Raw genomic sequence first — 20,114 nt, 5'->3', positions numbered from 1 at the left:
TTTAAAAAAATTATTGTATTTTTAAAATAAATAGACATATGTAATAATGAAAAAATTTTTATATAAATAGAAGAAGAAAAAAATCGAAGGTGAGTATATATGGGAAAATAAAAAATTAATAAAAATGAATATTTAAAGGAAAACGGCAGGATATTATGAATTAAAATGCTTTTCTTCAATAATTTCTTGCGCATGTCGTATATTTCTCGATTACCTTAATTCAATTAAATTTGTTATAATTATATCTTTATCTCAATCATTCTCTTGTATATGTATCGTATTTTTTTTAATCATTTTGAATTAGCAGATATGTTTAACAATCTGCCACAAAAATTTAATCATTCGACGATAACACTTTGTATTATAGTACTATCATTCAGATATATTTTGTTATATATCGTAATCGTTTCGTACGTATTCGAGATTCGGATACGTTGATGACTTATTTATATTCATCATTTCGACAGTTGCTCGTCGTTTCCTGAATCCTATGTATGCTTGAATATTATTCGATTCTTCTGATTTCAATTCCTAAATCAATTTAATTGATTTAAAAATGTTGTTGGATGATTATACAAATGCGACGAAGTATATACTATAAATTATATATTTGTCTGGCCTAAACTTTGATGATTGACTTTAAAGAACATCAAAGAACTTCTTACTTTTAATTTTTTTTTAAAGCACCATAATTATAGTTCGTTTCTTGTATATTTTTCATAATTTATTTTTACATATTGTATATTGTATATTCAACATTTTATATTAATAAAACAAATAACTTTTAACTTTCTTGTATTTTTAAATTAAATAAACATAAAAGAATACTTGCAAAATACTTGTCAGATTGATTAATGTCGTCATTGTACGATAACATTTATTAATTCAATGATAAAATTGAAATATCATAAATTACATACTGATTGTGAATTTCAAGATGATAATCATGACTCAAATTTCAGGAATTAATTATTTTTAACTATGATTTTAAATTATAAATTCTTTTTGAAAAAAAGAAAAAAAAACAACAATTGATTTTCTTATGATTTTTTACATTTTAGTTTTTTTTATTAGCATATATCTATCTGCGCATTTTCACAATAATAATACATATTTATAATACATATATAACAGAAATCTTTTGTCTAAAACAGACAAATAGATAATATTCTGTTAAAAAATTTGTTCTAATGTTGCCAGTACATAAGCACTTTATAGTATAAATGTAATACGCCACTATATTTTAAATAAAAACACGCTTTAAGTGTCAATTGATTTTTCTTTTGTAACATAATTTCCTATTTGAAATTTAAAAAAAATTATAAGTACAAAAGAAAATAATTGTTTGCGAATTTTTGTCATGTTGAATTTTTACTCGCGATATATATCATTTTGAAAATGTTATTTACACAAAAAAGCTTTCTTATGTTCGTTCGAATATAGTTTACTTGGGGGATCCGAGTAATATATACACAAAAATTTTAGTTTAGTATAATTATCATTGTAAGTTTCTTATTTAATGTGTTAATTATTAAATCATGATCATTGCCTTTGACACCTGTATCATCTCGATCTACATAAACTTAATCATAGTAAAATTGCCAGACTTGTAAATAGTTCAAATTTACTATAGGTTAAATATGAGAATATTATTGAGAACGTATATAGGAGTATATTCGTCGCATATATTCGAAAGTATCCATTAAATTATATTCAGTATTTTTTGCAATACTCATTTTCAACGATAAATACTCATCTAATGAGAATAAAGTATCGGAATAAAATTAAATGAAAGATATAGACACGGGTCAGGAAAACGTACGTAACAGACTGTCGGTTTTTTGGGTCATTGTTGACTTTCATCTTGTCTCACATGGATGTTTTATCTGCCAGTTGTATACTTCGCGTATTCATACTTATTTATAGATCTGTAATATATATATATATATATATCTTATTATATATTTAACAAAATATTTATATAAAAATATTTATATAATTTATATAATTTTATATTTAATAAAAATATAAAATTTGAATATTGCCAAAAATCTTACTTTCAATTTCTGATCCTGCAGAGATAAGTTTAGTGTGCGGCTGTGCAGTTGTGCTTGGTTGTTGATTACTCAATTGTCCTGTAGTTGCTGGTGCAGCAAAACCTGGTGGTGGCTGCATTGCCCAATGTTGAGTTGGTGCGTTCTGTTGTTCCTTATAAAATAAAAAGAATAACATTTTGTTATTCTAACAGATAAAAGATAAAATATTTTGATACTTATTTTTAACAAACTTACAATTTCTTATTTTAATCAAAATAAATTACGAATAAATAAAATAAGATATAATACAAAATAGAATACAATAAAAAATATACTATACATATACACAATGAAATATATTTGAATATAATAAAATATATTTTCATGAAAATATATCTATAATCAATGTTTATATAATAATAATACCTGTTGCGCATTATGTGATACAGTGTGTGTAGGATGAACATGTGGAAATTGCCATGTACTAGTAGTTTGGAATGGAAGAGGCCTAGAAGAACTAACAATAGCTGGATCAATCGAAGTCCAGTCTGCAATAGGTCCGAAATTGTTCCATCCGCCTTTTTGATGTAATGCTTGATGATGAAATTGTTGTTGTTGTTGTTGATTATTAATATCACACCAATCTTTAAGCGTATATACTGCATCTCCCGCACATTTACTAATACCTATTTTAAATATTAATGAAATTTCTAATATTAGTCATAAAAATAATATAAATTATTCAATCATTAGTTATTATTCTTAATCAATTATAGTATTAAAAAGTACCTTGTGAATTCAAAAGGGGGTTTCCATTTGGAAGATAGGCATTTTGTTGTGGTGGTTGTGCTCCTGTAAACAGCACACTAGACGAATGACTCATGTATAATATTATATAGATTTTTTTACAAAGTCACAAGAATTCACTTTTATACTTGGATAACACTTTGCTCACCACAAATACATATTTATTGATACTAACTTACTATTTCCAATTTATATATATATATATATATATATAAAAATTCACCTTTATTTTCTAAAGAGTCAAAAGACTTTGTCAATATTCAACAAATGAATAAAGTAAACATAAAATATGTTTATGATTACTATAAATTATTGTCAAAATTACGAAAATACTAACCCGAAAGAGCATTGTTCGTGGGAGCTGGTCGCGGTATGCCAAGACCAAAAGAATTCATGTGATTTGGTGTAGAACCAGGGAAACCTGGTGGTGGAAGGCGACTACGTTGTCCCAAGCTAGCAGCAGCCACAGTACTCTGAGGGGGAGTTTGCGTACCACTTTGTAATAAATTTTGTGGAAGACGAGACAGCAAGGAATGCGACTGTTGAATAACTTGTAAATTTTGTAGATGTTGAGCCTGTTGTTGTAAATGTGCTATATGGGCAACCTAAACAATAATTATAAATAATATATAATATAAAAATGAAACTAATAAAATAGTTTTAATAATATTTTTTATTATTATCATTAAATTATTAAATTTTTTATAATTCATTATTTTTTTACAATAAATTACCTGTGGAAAATGTTGTTGACCAAGATTTGCAATATTTTGTTGATGCTGTACCCTATTTTGTTCTTCTCTTTCTCTTTGTTGTTGTTGTTGAAACAACCTCTGTTGTTGAATTTGCATTTCATTTTCCATAAGTTCAGCCAAAGCTTTCTGTGTTTCATGAAAAGGATCAAAACCTAAATCATCATCTGCCTTTAAATCTGAACCAGATTCTTTATGATTTCGAACTTCTTCCAAAGTAGCATGACCATTTTGTTTTATGTATTCACAATTCTCTTGATTTTGTTGTGCCTTAAAAAAATTATAGTTATTTATTATTAGTATATTATTGTATTTTATGTTAGTTATAATTTAAAAGTATAATTTATTAATATTATCTTCTTTTTTTATTAATTATTTTTTAATTCTTATTATTTATATTTTATACAATTTTATATATTATATAAATATGTTATAAATAAATATGATATTTTATACCTTATACTTATATTATGATAATTTAATACCTTAATAAATAATTATCCATGAAATTATTTACCTGCATAGCAAGCCTTTGTTGTAATGAATTTTGTTGAAAATCTGCCATGAATTTAGATGCAGGAGAATTAACAAGCAAACTTGATGTAAAAGTACCAGAAGGTTCTGATAAAGAAGTATATTGTAGATTAGTATAAACTTCTTCATCGACAAAACCTTCTGAATTGAATGTTACTCCTGGTGAACTAGAAGGACTGGATTTTTGTATAACATGATTTGTTTGTGTAGTTTCAGGTTGAAAACCAAAAGCTGTTTGCCATTCTTCACTGGACTGAACCATTCTTATTGTATCAGCAATAGAAGTTAAGCCTGTACTTGTCCAATTCAGATTTGGATTTGCTATATATCCAAAAAAAATTAATTATAATTTTCTTCTATATTTAATTTTAACTATTCATATTATAATTATTATAATTAATATTAACATAAATATTATAATATGAAAATATATCTAAAAGAAAAACATAAATATATAGAGTTTAATCTCAATTTCTATAATAATTCAAGTTCACTTAAAAATAATAATAAATTCACAATATTAAAAAAATTATACTTGCCTGTCAAAGAAGTGGGTGGCACTGAGGTGGTAGTAGAAATTTTTTGGAAAGTATTTGAACTGAAGAAACTATTATTGTCCGTCTGAAAGATTGATCGATGATTGAATTGTATTTGAGACCCATTATGCAGTCCTGGCGGTGGCTGTTGATTGGCACCTTGTGATGAGTTTGTGCTAGCTGGAGAGGAACCTAAAGATGATATGCACAAATCTCTACACTACAAGATGCGATCAAATCATAATGGTGAAAATGCCAGAATAAACAGCTTTTAATACTATTTCTCTCTGCCACCATTAATGAATCTCAAAAATATATAAATATATATGTCTAGAAAATTTTTGTATATTTAAATATATAGTAAAAAATTATAAAAAATAGAAAAAAAATTAATTATACATAAAATTTATTGTATATTAAAAACAAAAATAATAAATAATTTTCTAGACATTTAATATATACATACTCAAATGATGCAACTTGTAAGAAGGATAAAGTCAAGTGTGTACAAAAACACAAAAAACAGTTACTATTTTTTTTCAAAGAATTCTCTTTATTTTGGCATATATCTATAACTATTTAAATTCTATTCTACAGTTATGAGACAGCTATAATACTTGCATGTCATTAATATATTATACATTGCTCAAGAGATATCATTTCATATGTATGTGTATGTATAACGTACAATGTTACAAGAGATAGGCACACATTTAGAATGATTTGTAATTTATTACAAATACTCTGTATGACATATTATAATATTAATTTAAATGATTTAAATATTGCACTCCTATATATAGCCTCTTATGAATTTGTCATAAATCAAGATTATAAACTATTCTATATTTTTTTAAATTATGAAAATATAATTAAAAAAAAAAAATATATATATATATATATATATATAAAAATCTATACATTTATATATAATAGTAATATATATATAATATGTAATTAATGTATTGTATGTAATAAATGTATATTAATGAATTATTTTATCAATAAGCATTTAAAATTATTAAATTATTAAAATTATAAAATAAAAAATTTTAAACTTCATTTTATGAGTTTTTAAACTTAAATAATAAAATATTTGCAGACATAAATTCATATAAATATTTCATAAATTTCAAAATTCTAATATATTTTTTTATATATATATATAATAATAATAATAATTATAATAAAAACTTTTTCATTTTGTTTTTTTATTTGCATATTATTTAACGAATATCATATCAATATTGAATTTAAGTTTTGTATATTTATTTTAGAAGTAGGAAATCAATACATATAGAAATGATCACGAATATAAGAAACTCACCCAAAATAGCAGCACCACTGTTCTCCTCACTTGATTCTGCTAAATGTTCCACTTGATGATTCACGTTCGAATCTTCCGTACTCGAAATTGTACTAGCTGGTGTACTACCTTCACGTTGTTGATCAGTCTCGCTATCCGAATGTCGACGCTCTCCATTTTGCACTATTCCATTTACTTTAAGTTCTTGAGATTGTTGTTGTTGTTGTTGTTGAACTGATTTGGATCCTTTATTATTATTTTGTTGTTGTTGTTGTGATTGTTGTTGAGATGATGGCTGCTGCGGGTGTTGCGGTTGTGATTGTTGTTGTTCCGACTTACACTTACTACCCAATTTTTGTAATACATCACTATTCGATTCGGAGGAAAAATTTCTAATATCCTTTTGTCCATTAATTTGTGATTGTACATTATTTTGCGTACCAAGAGAACTAGATTCTGATCGAGAAGTTATCCGTGTACTATGTTTTTCTTTGTTCTGACAATTTTTATGTTTATTCCGCGCTGCCTGAGCTTTACTTTCACTATTACTTTTCCCTCTCCGTATATTCATATTTTCACCTTTATTATTATTGTTTTGTTGTTGTGTTGAACCACCAGATGATACATGACTCTGTTGATTTGTTGTACCACTTCCATTCGTGATGTTATTTTGTTGTAATATTGCTTGTGATGGCGGTGATAATTCTTTACAATTTGTTTGTGAACCTATAAATATAAAAATAAACTAATTAATAGTCTACATACAATTTTATTGTTTTTATATATATATCTGTAAAAAGAAAAACTTACTATTTGTCTGTCCAGTTTGCAACGATGGCCAAGCTTCTTTGGCTTGAGAATTTGAAGTTCCATTCTCTCTAACAATACTGCCTGTCACTGATGGTGATGGTATTGGTTTTCTGTACAATAATAATTATCATTTGAATTAATTACTTTTAATAATTTTCTTTAAAATATAATTAAATAATTGAAGATATACATTATAAATTACCGTTGTGCAGATGCATGTGATGCGTGTAACGATTGCACAAGTTTTCGTTCATATTCTTGATGTTTGCCTTGATGCATCTCTTCCTTCGTAAATGATGCCTCCTGGTCCCCAAGATCATGTAAATACATACAATCCGGTTTTGGACAAGGCTGATTACGCATAAAATGTGAACAATACTTTGTTGTTCCTAATGACGTTTTAATTGTTCGCCCGTCCATGACAACATTATTCACAGCCTCTATAGCACGTAGTGCATCCTCTTGACGCTAATAATGAATTTTGAAATATAATATATTTAAAAGTATTTAAATAATAAATAACTTATAAATAAGTGTATAACTTACTTGATAAGTAACGTAAGCCGAAGCACTAGGACCTTGAGACCCTGCGTAGGAAGTGCTTTGATTTATTACAACTTTGTGAATTTTGCCAAATTTTCCAAAATATTCATGCCGTTTTAGTATCTAAAAATTTATTATTTATTATAAAAATATATTTTCTTTAAAATATTTTATCTTATTCATATGTGTTTCTACTTACATCAGCATCCGCAAGTCTCAAGGGTAATCCTACTACAAATACTAGATTTTTTTGTACTACTCTCACATTTGCTAGATGTTTACGATTTTCTGTAACCCTTTGCTTACGTTGCTGATCTTTTAATCTTTTTTCTGCTTTTAATCTAATAATATATAAATATATTATTAATATAAATATATAAATATTTAAATATATATATATGTAATTGATACACATAAAAAATATTATAAAATAAATATTACATACCTTGCTATTTCTTCCATACTAAGTGGTTTAAAATCGGCAGGATTTTCAGAATAGGCCTTCCGACAGGCAGGGCATAAACCATTTTCATCTGTACGAATTCTGTGCCAGCAAAATCGACATATTTGATATCCACAAGTGCATGGAAAGAAGTTCAAATCATCCACTTCCAGTGGTTCCATACACAAAGGACATTCCACTGCATCTTCCCCACTTTGATTCAATACTGACATTTTTGTTTCTAGTTTTTATATCACACAATATAGTAAATTACGAAGATTTTTTTATTTGTAAATCCTGTACATAAATAAGAAACATTTTGTTTTACACAAACCATCAATTATTCAAATTTTTAATTATAATGATAATATTATTAATAAAATATGCACAATAACATTAAAAATATACAGATTACATATTTTGATATAGAAATAACACAATTACTATTGTAAATTCAATATACATACGTGCAAAGTCTCCACAATGCCTTGGTACTATGTAATTGACTGTACTTGCAACTTCTTATACACTAATATCCTTGCACAATCTGAAACAAATAATTAGATATTAAAATATTGTACAGTAAAAATGTTATGAGTCAGACGTGTCATTGAGTACTAGCAGCCGTTTTCGTGTAATTCCACGTCAATTCACAAAAGAGACATCGCAACGTACATCGTGACAAAATTTTTTAAATATTTCACCGTGGAAGCGTTGGGATTAACATATACCAGAAGAAATTGAAACAGAATATTTTCTCGCAGAAAATAGAATAAGAAACGGTGACTGTTTAGCTGACAGATTTAACGAACAGTTGGAAAGGAAGGTCCGTTTGACAGGAGCTGTCAGACGAACGGTAAACGAACAAATAACGCGTTGGATTTCAGACAATTAGAATAATCGTGTACGCCCTACGGTGGACGTAAAAATGACAAGTTTGTACGTGAGGTTGAGAACGACGACGAAAAACTTGCGGTAGGGCCACCGTCTGTACTCTCCCACTCACTTTCTCTCTCTCACTCACTCTTACGCTGAGACACGAACTATACGAGAGGGCGACGATCGGACGAAACAGCTGTTGGTGGCGTCGAGAGAAGCGAAGAAACGTCAGAGAGCGAGTGAGAGGTACTACGCCATAGCAGAAACCTACGTGAAAATCCGTGAAAAGTTGGAGTAGTGGGGCATGACACGTAAATTCCCCGGAGCTTCAAATACAACTATCCACATACGCAAGGACGATGGCTCGATGTTTCGCGATACGATTTTGAAGGGGGGAAAAGGCAAGCGAGAGAATGAGAAATGGAAGTAATGAAAGGAGTGGCGGAGGAAAGAGGGGGAAGAAAAGAGAGGAAGAGAAAGAGTAACAGAGAGGGCTAGGGACAAACTGAGAGAGAAAGAAATGAGCATATAAAAAGGAAGATAGCTAGAACAACGATGCCATCATTCGTTTTGTCCCTTTTTAGCCAATGGTCGTTGTCTTGATCTTGCGCGTAAAAGAAAAAGACTCTCACCAATCTCTCATATCTCCTACTTTTTGAAAAACGTAATCCCAATTCGAACAAAAACAAGTAAAGTTTCTAACTAGTTTATAGAATAAAAAACTTCAATAGCGCGATTAACATACATAACATAGTTCACGGTGAACGTCACAAAGGATTGAATGATTTGTCGTCAGAGGGGTTGCTAAATACCCTGGACTGGTTACAGGGTATACCTAGCTCATTTAACCTTAACTTCGTACAATAAAGTAACTTTTCGACAGTCCTAGAGATTTGAAAACCGCGTGTCACTGTTTTCGTCAATTCTAGAATTATGTTCACGCATTCATCAATCCAAATTTCTTGACTTTTGTTTACTTACGTTACAACTTTTCCACTAACAAATCTCTTTTCTGTACTGGGAAATTTTTGTACAGTCTTCTAGATCTGGTCGCATGCGCACCGCGACTGCGCAGAAGCGGACATTACATATATTGGTATTTAAAGAAAGGCGCATATGTAAAGCATCCTGAAAGCGCATGTCAACTAAACTTCGATTGTATTATTATCATGTGAAAATTTTTACTTTCAGTTCTTTTTTTTAATTCCAATTGGATAGATTTATATTTATGAGTAATATAATGTGGCCATTTAATGAATATTTTTACAATGTTTGAAGTCCTACTATAAATTTTTGTGATCACAGTTTGTTCGATTTCATATTTACCGCGTACTCGGAAATAATCAGTGAATGATACGACAATGATACCAATAGTTGAGAACAAATGTTCCTAATATTAGGTAAAATAGGATACATTCTTATTGGATGGATTTTATACTTTCAATTATTTAAATGAATTTAGACGTAAAATTCAAATTCTACATTTGTTGTAAATATGGGATACAATAATATTTTATCAATTTTTCATGATAATCTAAAATCAAATATTACGTTTTATTATATAACAAATTATTATAACGTATTATTATAAAACAAAATTCTAATTTTACAGGTTTTTTTTGCATTCAGTTAATTTAAAATATATTTCATCGACATTTATTTTACTTTTAATTTAATTTCTTATAAATAACGGAAGATGTCAATCAATATTTATGAATAATGTAATATACAATTTACTAATAATATAAAATTTTCAAGCAATGCATATTATATAATATTGTATTTCCCTTTTTTTTATTTTCGATTAATTACTTTATTGCACGTTTTTAATATTACCTTCATAACTTACACCAAATAATGGATGTCGAATTTTCAAATTTTTTGGGAATGGTACACTGCAGTTTTCTATTTGTATTGGTTTAGTTTTTGGAATATTTGAAAGTTTTCGTCTGACTGTAATTGTGCCTGCTGGCTTCAAATTAACTATACATGAAAAATATAAAATATTAGAAAAATTGCTAATTATATTTAAAAAAAAATATATATATTACCAGTTTTATATCGTGATTTTATTTTGCCAGTCTGAAGTACACATGTAATATTACATTTAACTTCTTGATTCACTGCACAATATTTTTCATCATTAATCTTAAATTTAGATTTTTCTCCAAATATTAATGTTTGACCTTTAAGTTCTCTTGGATCTATCTATGTAAGTTATATAATATATATAATATTAATACATTTTACAATCATTTTTTTTCTGTATATATTTGACTTACTGTTGTAGGAATATCCATGATCCATATGTCTTCATTATCAGATAAATCATCCAAATTAAATGTAGATTCTGTATTTTCTACAATTAAGTTTTCTCCTTGTATTAAATCATTAATCTAAAATGGAATTAATAAAATAATTTTATATATAAGTTAATTTATACAAAGAATATATAGATCAAATTTTATTTACATTATGTGGTCTTATAGTAGGCGTTGCATTTATAGATAATTTGCTATGATTTGTTTCATTTAAAGAATCATTATTATCTTTATTTTGTTCTAAGTCATTTTCTACTATGATTTTTTTTTCAGTTTTTTTTAAAATACTTTTTCTAGATATGGGTGAAGTAATAGGTGGACTAGCAAGTTGAATTTTTGTATTAATCTTTATGGATTTTTTACTTTTTGATTGAAATATTTCACTTTCTTTTGTATCCATTAGAACCATACTTTTATTCAATTGAGTATTTAATTTAGTTAACGAATCTTCCACATCTAAATCCATTATATTATATTTAACACGATCATAAAATTTTATTTTATTTTATTTTTAGAGTTACTCTATGCAATAAAATTATTTATAGTTTTAAAATTTTTTAAACGTAATTCATTAAATTTAATATACAATTAATATACAATTTATATAATAATTGGATATATAATACTTCACTATGTTTAAAAAAATTAATATTTAATATTAAATTTTACACTACATTTACATCAATAAAATGAAAAATGAAAATTATATTTTCACATAAATATGTATAATATTCGAAATAAAATATATAATATTATTTTTTAATATATATGTTGTTAAGTAATTCGAAATATGATAATAATATCACAACAAACTCGATTAATTCATAGGTTGGAATCTACTATTATATATTTTACAATATTATGTGTAATATTCTTTTGCAATAGTTAAATACTTGACTATACTTTAAGGATATTCTTCAATGTTAATATAATGCGAAAATCAAGTACAATTTACAATTAATACACATTTTATTCACAATTTATTCATTTGAAGTTGTGTAATTTATACAATGAAATATATAATAAATTTTTTAAGATGAGTGATCAAGTTTATTACAATAATAAAATAAATATATTATTATAATAATAATTGCTCTTAAATTATTAAATAAAATATTGTTAAAATATTATTTGTTATAATTAATAAAAATTTTCATATAATTGGTGCAACAAATATAATATTTATTGTATTTAGCTAAATCAACCAATTAACGTGCAGATTGGAACGCTACTACATATAATTGGTTGATAATCACGTGCCACATATTTTAGAGTAATCAAAAAAGGCGGTTTAGATTTACTAATATCATTGATAAGTTTTAGTTAAAAATACTTATTTTTTTAGATTATTGAATTTTTTAAACAGCTATTAATTTTTCGTGCGTTAATTTTAAAATAATTATAAAACGTACAAAATGTCTACTATTAAAAATTTACGACGATCTTCTCGAATACAAGCTCGTGTGAAAGGTAAAGTATAAAAAGAATAATCACAATATATAATAATATTATTCAAAAATATATTTGTTTATAATTTTCTTTATTGTAGAAGAAAAATTAAAAAAAAATACATCATTTAGTTCTGATGAAGATATTAATGTAAATTCAATAAGTGCAATAGAAAATGAACTTAAGGATGTAGAAGAGAATATACAAAAGCCAGTTGGTAATTTTTTTTAATAATATATTTGATATTGTATTAATTTTCTTTTAATTAATTATTTTATTATTTTATTTATAGAATTATTTTCAAATGATGATATTAGCGGAGAAGCATTATTTAAATTTCAAACACCTAATAAACGAAATGCTATGACACAAAAAGCACATTTATGTCGTACACCTATTAATATTAATACATTACCTACAGTTAAAATAGTTCTTGAAAGAATAGATTTAAATTATAAAAAACAATTGAAAACTTTTAAGAAATCTCAAGAAGTTTCTAAAGGTATGATAATTTGAAATATAATTAATATTTATTAATTATATTTATATATTATATTATATATTTATATCTATATTATATAAATATGATATGTTAATTATATTTATTAATATAATATCAATGATAATAATATAATGTAATAATTTTAATGTCTAGCTTCTGTTATCTCTAAAAAAAATAGATTTGGAGTAACTTTAAGTGAAAGTGAAAGTATATCTGAAAGTGATTATATTCCCTCTGAAGATAGTGAAGATGAAACACATGAAAGTGAGAATATAGAATCTAGCGATGATGAAAAAAATAAAGAAAAAATGAAATTTCAAAGATCAAAAATTATATTGCATTCAAATTTATTGAGTACACCAAAAAGAATAAGTAGGAAAAATAAGCCTTCGATTATTCATAAAGATTTTGTAAGTAAAATATAAATATAAATAAAAATGTAAATTGTATAATTTATATAAAAATAATCAATGTTATTTTTATATATGTTTATAATCAAAGCATATGCAAACTGATGAATATTTTGTAACACAATCAGAAAAAGTAATTACATCTGATCGAACATTAGAATATTTACGTAATTCTCGTTTGACAAAAGAAAAATTGGAACAATTATTAGCAAATCAAAATTATGTGTCTTCACAGCATAAAAAGAATATTTATTCATTAACTAAAAATTATACAACATTATTTCCTATGTGGTATTTTATTATGGAGTAAGTATTAAAGTACATACAAAAAAATTAAAATCTATGGATTTTTTAATAAATATAATAATATTGTTTTAGACAAGGTTATACTGTATTACTTTATGGTGTGGGTTCAAAAAGATGTTTAATTAATGATTTTCATAAAAATATATCTTATCACCCATCTCTAGTAATAAATGGCTTTTTTCCTAGTTTAACTACAAAAGATGTAAGTCACAAATAGGATTAAAATATACAATATATTTAAATGATAATTAATTAATATATAATATATAATAATTAAGAATAATATGATATATATTTTTAGATACTGGATAGTATAATTACTGATCTATTGGAATTAAATTGTCCTGGTAATACAATTGAATGTATAGAACTTATTGAAAATGCTATGATGAAAAATTCACAAGATAGACTTTATCTATTAATACATAATATAGATGGTATAATGTTACGTTCTAATAAAGTTCAAGACTTATTGTCTTGTCTTGCAAGTATACCAAATATTAGAATTTTAGCATCAGTTGATCATATCAATGCCCCACTTTGTATGATCAATTTTTTATTAAATATCTGTTATATTAATTTATTGCTTGATAATTTTTATATAATTATATATTTATAGTATGGGATCATACAAAACATTCTAAATTTAATTTCTTTTGGTGGGACACAACAACATTTTTACCATATCAAGAAGAAACATCTTATGAAAGTTCACTTTTGGTTCAGCAAACTGGTGCTCTTGCTTTGTCATCTCTTCATAATGTTTTTCTTTCTTTAACTTCAAATGCTAAATCAATTTATATATTACTTGCTAAATATCAATTGAGCAACAATAATAATGTTAATTTTACTGGTAATTCAAAATTTATCAAGAAAATAACACATAAAATAATATAATTTTAAATTTATTTAAAAATTTTGTTATTCTATTTTTTTTTTTTTTTTTCAATAGGAATGGCATTTAAAGATCTTTATCGAGCTGCTCGCGAAGGTTTTCTTGTAAGTTCAGATTTGGCTTTACGAGCACAATTAACTGAATTTATAGATCATAAACTGGTGAAAATAAAACGCAATATTGATAGTATTGAACACCTTATGATTCCATTAAATAATGGACTTTTAAAACAGTTTCTTGATGAACATGATGTATGATATTTTTAACAATAAATCATGGTCTCATGATTATATATATATATTAATTATTTATATTTTCTGATGCATTTTTTTTATATAATAGTTATTTAAAAATTATTTTTTTAAAAAAAATAAAAAATAAAATATCTCAAAAATATAATAATGGATTATATAATTGCTACATTATATCCTTTAAAAAATATATTTAAATGTTTAATTATTATATGTTGTATCTCTATAACATCTTATTTTATTTTGATTAAATTGTATTAATAACTGTTTAATAATTATATATCGTGTATTTAATATCATATAAAAAATTTTATATATTTTTTTATGTATGAACGCATATTGCGAGTACAATAATAGTTAGAATATAGAATTATGAAAATCAAAACAATTAAGATATATTTGTAACATCACGTTGGTAACATATGTGTAACGCTAGTACTATTCAGACGCGAAGCGCCAGTGGTTGTATCGTGCATTATTTTATACTCGTGATTATGATACGATAGCCGGGTAGTGTAGAATACAGTAACAGCAATAAAATGTCAAATATGTTAGATAGTAGGCAGAATTACACGTTAGCGAAAGATTAAATGACCAAAAACTCATTGTTAACGCATATATTCTTCAATTTGATAGGTAATTACATTGTTAGCAATTACTATTTCTTCTGATTTAATGACGAATAAAATTTAAAAAAATTATCAATATCACATAAAGTTTTGCGATAGCAATAAAAATATAATTGTATAATACTGTATACAGTTACCGGCTTGTTATTTGATTCAATTTTGACTTAACCTAACTTTTTGTCCTAGAGAACTTTTTAATGAGGTTATTCAGTCCTGCCGAGATGCTTTGCCTTTTTTAAGCTATGAATATTGTCGTAAGTTCATTTAAAATGTTAGTGCGTGAGCATGTGCGTGTGTGCAACGTTGCGTGAATTACAGTTCTGATTTGACATTGTAAACATGACGACTTGACCTTACAATGGCAAGTTGGACGACCTTGACTTTGGCAAGTATACAATGACCGAGTAATCGCTTTTGTTGAATAGAATCAACTTTCTATGTATATTTTTCATAATTTAATTAATAAAATTTCATGTTGTAGATCAATTCTTTACATAATATGACCTTCAACTTGTAGCAAGCAACAGTTGCAAATGACGATCAATTTTTTTGTTATAAAAACGTAATAAAATTATTATTTTTTGTTGCTATTGTAATAAACATACGTCAAACATTGCAATATATATCTATATTTGTAAAAAAAAAGTAAAAATTTATCGCTTCATATTTAAATTTTTATTTTATGACATATTATTAATGTTGCTTGCTTTAAAGCTTAATATTTATGATTTTAAAACAATTTAAATTATTTTATACATATATTTTTTTAATTGCATTTACATTATTTACAATATTTTAAATTTTTTACTATTTTATTTTTTGAAAAATGAAGAATACTTTAAATAATCTTTAAATAAAATATAAAAATTAAAAATTATAATTTTAATTTTTTTTTGTTATAGGTAACTTATAAGCATATTTGCTGTGGCACTGAAGTAATTACATTGGCACAAATGTTTCGGTGAGACATTTAATATATGTTTAATTTTATGATAAATTATCTTAATATTGACATTATTGATATATCATATAATGTTTTGTATTTATTTCATTAATTGTCTTTGATTAAAATATTAATATTTGATTTTGATAAAATTTTCATGCAAATTATAATTTCATATTGATTTCTTTAAAAATTTCATAATAATAATTTGTAATGATATAGAAATAATATATGATATAATTGTTTATGTATGTTTTATTATTTATATTAAAAGAAGATAAATTATTTTATTAAAATCATATAATTGTGATCTAATATAAAATATATGTTAATGTGTGAAGTTATTAAAATAACAAAAAAATCAAAAAAGTAGTTTATAGTTTTGTCTAATATATTATTTTATTTTCTGTTTAAAAACATTTTTCTTTTATATGATACTAATATTGATTATACTTATCAAAAATATACATTAAATCATTATTCAATTAACAACTGAAAATTTTTTACATTTATAATATATTATTATAAATTAAATATTTTATGAAGAAGGAGCACGAAAGACTGAAATATGGTCGTGTTCTTAATTAAATTTTTTAATTTTTATTTATAATTAATTTATATATTATTATTATATATAAATTCAATAATGAATTCATTATTTTTCGTTTTTTTTTTAAATATTTAAAGAAACTATTTTTTAATATTTTTTAAAAGTATTTTTATTTTGCTATTTTAATATTATCTTCAATATTATTTTCATGTATAATTAATTTAATTTGAAGATAAAAACAATATATTGAATTACAAAAAATAATATTGAATTTTTTCAATTTAACATATAAAATATAGTAACCATCTTTATCGACAGTATGGTTTCTAATTGTTGATTCTTTGAATCTTGTAATTTCTACCGCTAGATAACGTTCGTAGTTTTCTGCTTTTTCAAACGCTTTTTTTGTAATTGTGTTTCAGTACCGTTCTTAAAATTGTTTTAAATTAGTTCGTTTGTTATTACGAAGAAGTGTTGTAAATATCCATAATATATTTTTTACTTCAAGTAGAAGCATATGGAAATGGAAATTTCATTGTTCAAAGCTTTCAGATATATTAGACAGCTGTAACGTAAGTACAAAGTAATATTCAAAAAATCAATTATAAATTTGAAACAAAATCGTATTATATTTTTACATAAATAATTTTTATTTTTCTATTTATCAAAAAAATCATACGATTTTGTTTATTCAAATTAGGTTATGGAAAAAATAAATTAAAATATTATTTAAACTATTTTATTAAGGTTAATAAAAAAACAAAACTTATTATTAATTATTATTAAATAATTATTATTAAATAGCATACAATTATTGGTATTATGTTGAAAGATATTATTGGAAAATGTCGATATATAAATATCATTTATTGAATAGTTATAACCTTTGCTTTTTTATAAATTGCAAATTCGAATAACTGTCATGGACGATTACTACGCGATTCAATGTAACTGCAAATATCTATCATATCTATCAAGAATATTTCATTGAATCATTTATCACAGATTCTTTAAAAACAAGGATTTTCAAATTTAGAAATAAATTCTAAATATTGAAATAATGTGAAAGTTATTTTGGCCTTTTTATCTGTTTCCTCTGTTAATATCACGTAAAGATGTTTATATGGATTTCACTTTTCTCAAGCCAAACCAATTTCTCTGAGTTGTCTGTTCATTTCTGCGATGGTCATTGCCTTTTACTTTCGTGTCAACTTATTTCGCATATAGTGACATTAAATGATATTCATCATGGTTAATGATATAACGAGTATAAGCTATATTGCATTTAAGATTATATGTATATATATATATTTCAAGATTGGTTTTCTTATTGTTTTTCATTCAAATTTTATTTCAATTTTATAATTTACAATCTTTTTAGAAAATTTTTAGAAGTCATTTCGTTTTTTAATACGAAATATTTCACTTTAATTGATAATATAGTATTTTCATGATATTATCGGACGAGATTTCACCCAAACACGTGAATTAACAGAATGAATGCATTCGCAAAATGGTAATTTCGAATTACGAACACTATTGTCGGAGATTCGCTGACGCATACAATGGCACAAAAGCGGTGCGCGCGGACGCTTAACCAATTTCCGCTTGTTTTAACTAAAATCGAGGTCGTGGAGCCGTTAAGCGTCAAGGATCACTTACGATCATCAAGTCAAGATTCTACATACGTGTATGACTCATGAAACTCTTTTATCTCAACTATGATTCTTTCCATATGCGTCCTCGTCATTATACGAGCGCGCGAGCATATGACTACGTTTAAATAATGTTCCATTGTTACAATATCACCTTCTTCGCTCATTCGACCAAGTTTCGACTCGTTTTCGCAATTTTTATGCTTACTGAAGGGCATATAAAATTTTTACGTTTGTAAATATAAGAGCGAGCAGAAATGAGATTTTTTTTTCATTTATTTTAATTATATTTTAGATTGAACGATAATTTTATTCATTTGTTTGAAAAGTAATTTTTTTTTTTTTAAATTTAATTTAAAAAAGAATTATAATTGATTATTCATTTTTGATTGATTTCTGATTTTCATATCTAAGATTAACAATTGTTACGAATTTATCATTTTTTAAATATAATGTAATAAAATAATAATAATACAAGGTATAATAGTAACGTAATGGTAACAAAATATATATAGTATAATGGTAAATAAATAAAATAAAGTAAATAAAAGTAAAAAAAAATATAGACACAGTAGTTACATGATGTTATGTAGAAGGTTAAATTACAATTTCTGCGAAGAAATTAAATTGTGTAATATGTTCGTTCATCTTTCAGAGTTATATGCATTTCATCATAAAAATTTTACTTATGTCAGTATTAGACAAACATACTGAAGGAAAGAATGTCAGAGTCTTAAGTAACTTTCATTATTTAATTTTTTTTTATATATTTTTTCAACAAAAAATGAAAATGATAATTAAGTATCATGGTATAGAATTTAAGTTTTTATTTATAAAAATTATAACTTTTCTTTCTTGCAAAATATCATTATATACCCGATTTAGAGAAAGTTAAATTTAAGTTTTTTTTTTTTTTTTTTTTTTAATTATAAATGTTTCTTTTTACACAAACAATCTTATTTAAACAATATAAAAAATGTGTAAATTGTTCTTTATTTTACGAAATTAAAAGTTTTCTGAAAATTCATTAAAAATTTTAAATTTTTGAAAGAATAATCTGTTTACTGAGGATAAAAGAGGAAAATAAATTGTTTATTACTAGCTTTTTAGGGGAAGGAAACGCGATTATATTATTCAGATTACACGTGTATCATGTAACTTTTTCATTATTATGTAAATTTTTCATTATTTATTTTGCATTTGTATGTTTATTTAAAGTTTAAGTAAAAGAAAAGTTAAAAGTTATTCCATAAATGATTAAAAAACAATGATTAAATGTTCCACTTTTTATGAATATCCAATGTATAACGTATTGGATTAAAAAGTAGTTATCAATGGTTATAGAAAACTCTTTGCACTTTTATGTAAAAACAGTTCAACTTCAGAGACAAAAACTTCGTTCCTTTTTTATTTCGATGAAAATTGCTTACCTTCTCCATTTGTTTAGTTAACTTGTGTTAGTTAACTTTAGTTAAAAGATTAACAGAGATTGTACGATGCATAATACGTTGGAGTCGGAATAACGAAATCGCAAAATAAATGCAACGCGATAATGAAA

At 24.9% G+C, this 20,114-nt stretch overlaps 4 protein-coding genes across 28 annotated transcripts in view; 2 read left to right on the top strand and 2 right to left on the bottom strand.

Annotated features, from left to right (window-relative positions):
• Nucleotides 1–182: 182 nt before the first annotated feature.
• Nucleotides 183–9,990, bottom strand: Cnot4 (CCR4-NOT transcription complex subunit 4). Of its 9 annotated transcripts, none has more exons than XM_031917893.2 (16): nt 9,627–9,990; nt 8,234–8,313; nt 7,770–8,063; nt 7,524–7,665; nt 7,328–7,447; nt 6,984–7,249; nt 6,782–6,891; nt 5,993–6,697; nt 4,669–4,857; nt 4,113–4,450; nt 3,578–3,865; nt 3,181–3,448; nt 2,826–2,888; nt 2,463–2,722; nt 2,058–2,208; nt 183–1,928 (listed from the first exon to the last, which is right to left on the bottom strand). In XM_031917893.2, the coding sequence occupies exons 3-16, from the start codon at nt 7,997–7,999 to the stop codon at nt 1,921–1,923; spliced, it is 3,138 nt and encodes a 1,045-aa protein (XP_031773753.1). In that variant the 5' UTR covers nt 8,000–8,063; nt 8,234–8,313; nt 9,627–9,990; the 3' UTR covers nt 183–1,920. The 9 variants fall into 9 exon arrangements, with proteins under 9 accessions (XP_031773753.1, XP_031773763.1, XP_031773765.1 ...); XM_031917903.2 differs by having other exon boundaries at nt 3,265–3,448; XM_031917905.2 differs by having other exon boundaries at nt 3,337–3,448.
• A 175-nt stretch (nt 9,991–10,165) lies between these two features.
• LOC116414771 (uncharacterized) lies at nt 10,166–12,061 on the bottom strand. 2 transcript variants are annotated; one of them, XM_086902814.1, is made up of 5 exons: nt 11,870–12,061; nt 11,118–11,422; nt 10,928–11,041; nt 10,697–10,853; nt 10,166–10,628 (listed from the first exon to the last, which is right to left on the bottom strand). In XM_086902814.1, exons 2-5 carry the CDS (start codon nt 11,373–11,375, stop codon nt 10,459–10,461), a joined length of 699 nt encoding a protein of 232 aa, XP_086758940.1. In that variant the 5' UTR covers nt 11,376–11,422; nt 11,870–12,061; the 3' UTR covers nt 10,166–10,458. The 2 variants fall into 2 exon arrangements, with proteins under 2 accessions (XP_086758940.1, XP_031773768.2); XM_031917908.2 differs by lacking the exon at nt 11,870–12,061 and having other exon boundaries at nt 11,118–11,542.
• Orc2 (origin recognition complex subunit 2) lies at nt 11,959–14,927 on the top strand. 2 transcript variants are annotated; one of them, XM_086902792.1, is made up of 9 exons: nt 11,959–12,436; nt 12,516–12,628; nt 12,708–12,917; nt 13,071–13,327; nt 13,419–13,633; nt 13,706–13,835; nt 13,935–14,175; nt 14,253–14,486; nt 14,586–14,927. In XM_086902792.1, exons 3-9 carry the CDS (start codon nt 12,779–12,781, stop codon nt 14,783–14,785), a joined length of 1,416 nt encoding a protein of 471 aa, XP_086758918.1. In that variant the 5' UTR covers nt 11,959–12,436; nt 12,516–12,628; nt 12,708–12,778; the 3' UTR covers nt 14,786–14,927. The 2 variants fall into 2 exon arrangements, with proteins under 2 accessions (XP_086758918.1, XP_031773883.2); XM_031918023.2 differs by having other exon boundaries at nt 12,200–12,436; nt 12,516–12,632.
• Nucleotides 14,928–15,223: 296 nt separating this feature from the next.
• The window catches only part of rdx (BTB/POZ and MATH domain-containing protein rdx), a 153,110-nt gene continuing 148,219 nt past the window's right edge, over nt 15,224–20,114 (top strand). For 4 of the 15 annotated variants that reach the window (XM_086902794.1, XM_086902805.1, XM_086902800.1 and 1 more), the window contains exons 1-3: nt 15,274–15,415; nt 15,595–15,793; nt 16,311–16,369. The gene's annotated coding sequence lies outside the window, so the exon portion shown is untranslated. Of the gene's footprint in view, nt 15,416–15,594; nt 15,794–16,310; nt 16,370–17,266; nt 17,474–20,114 lie in introns of those variants that run through there. The other 11 variants (XM_086902802.1, XM_086902799.1, XM_086902798.1 and 8 more) reach the window with 7 other exon arrangements.

Source organism: Apis florea, unplaced genomic scaffold, assembly GCF_048593485.1.
Source record: "Apis florea isolate Af1SG1 unplaced genomic scaffold, ASM4859348v1 contig_2272_pilon, whole genome shotgun sequence".
NCBI classification, from domain to species: domain Eukaryota; kingdom Metazoa; phylum Arthropoda; class Insecta; order Hymenoptera; family Apidae; genus Apis; species Apis florea.
Note: the sequence above shows the minus strand (reverse complement) of the source record. Positions and strands in the feature narration are given on the sequence as shown.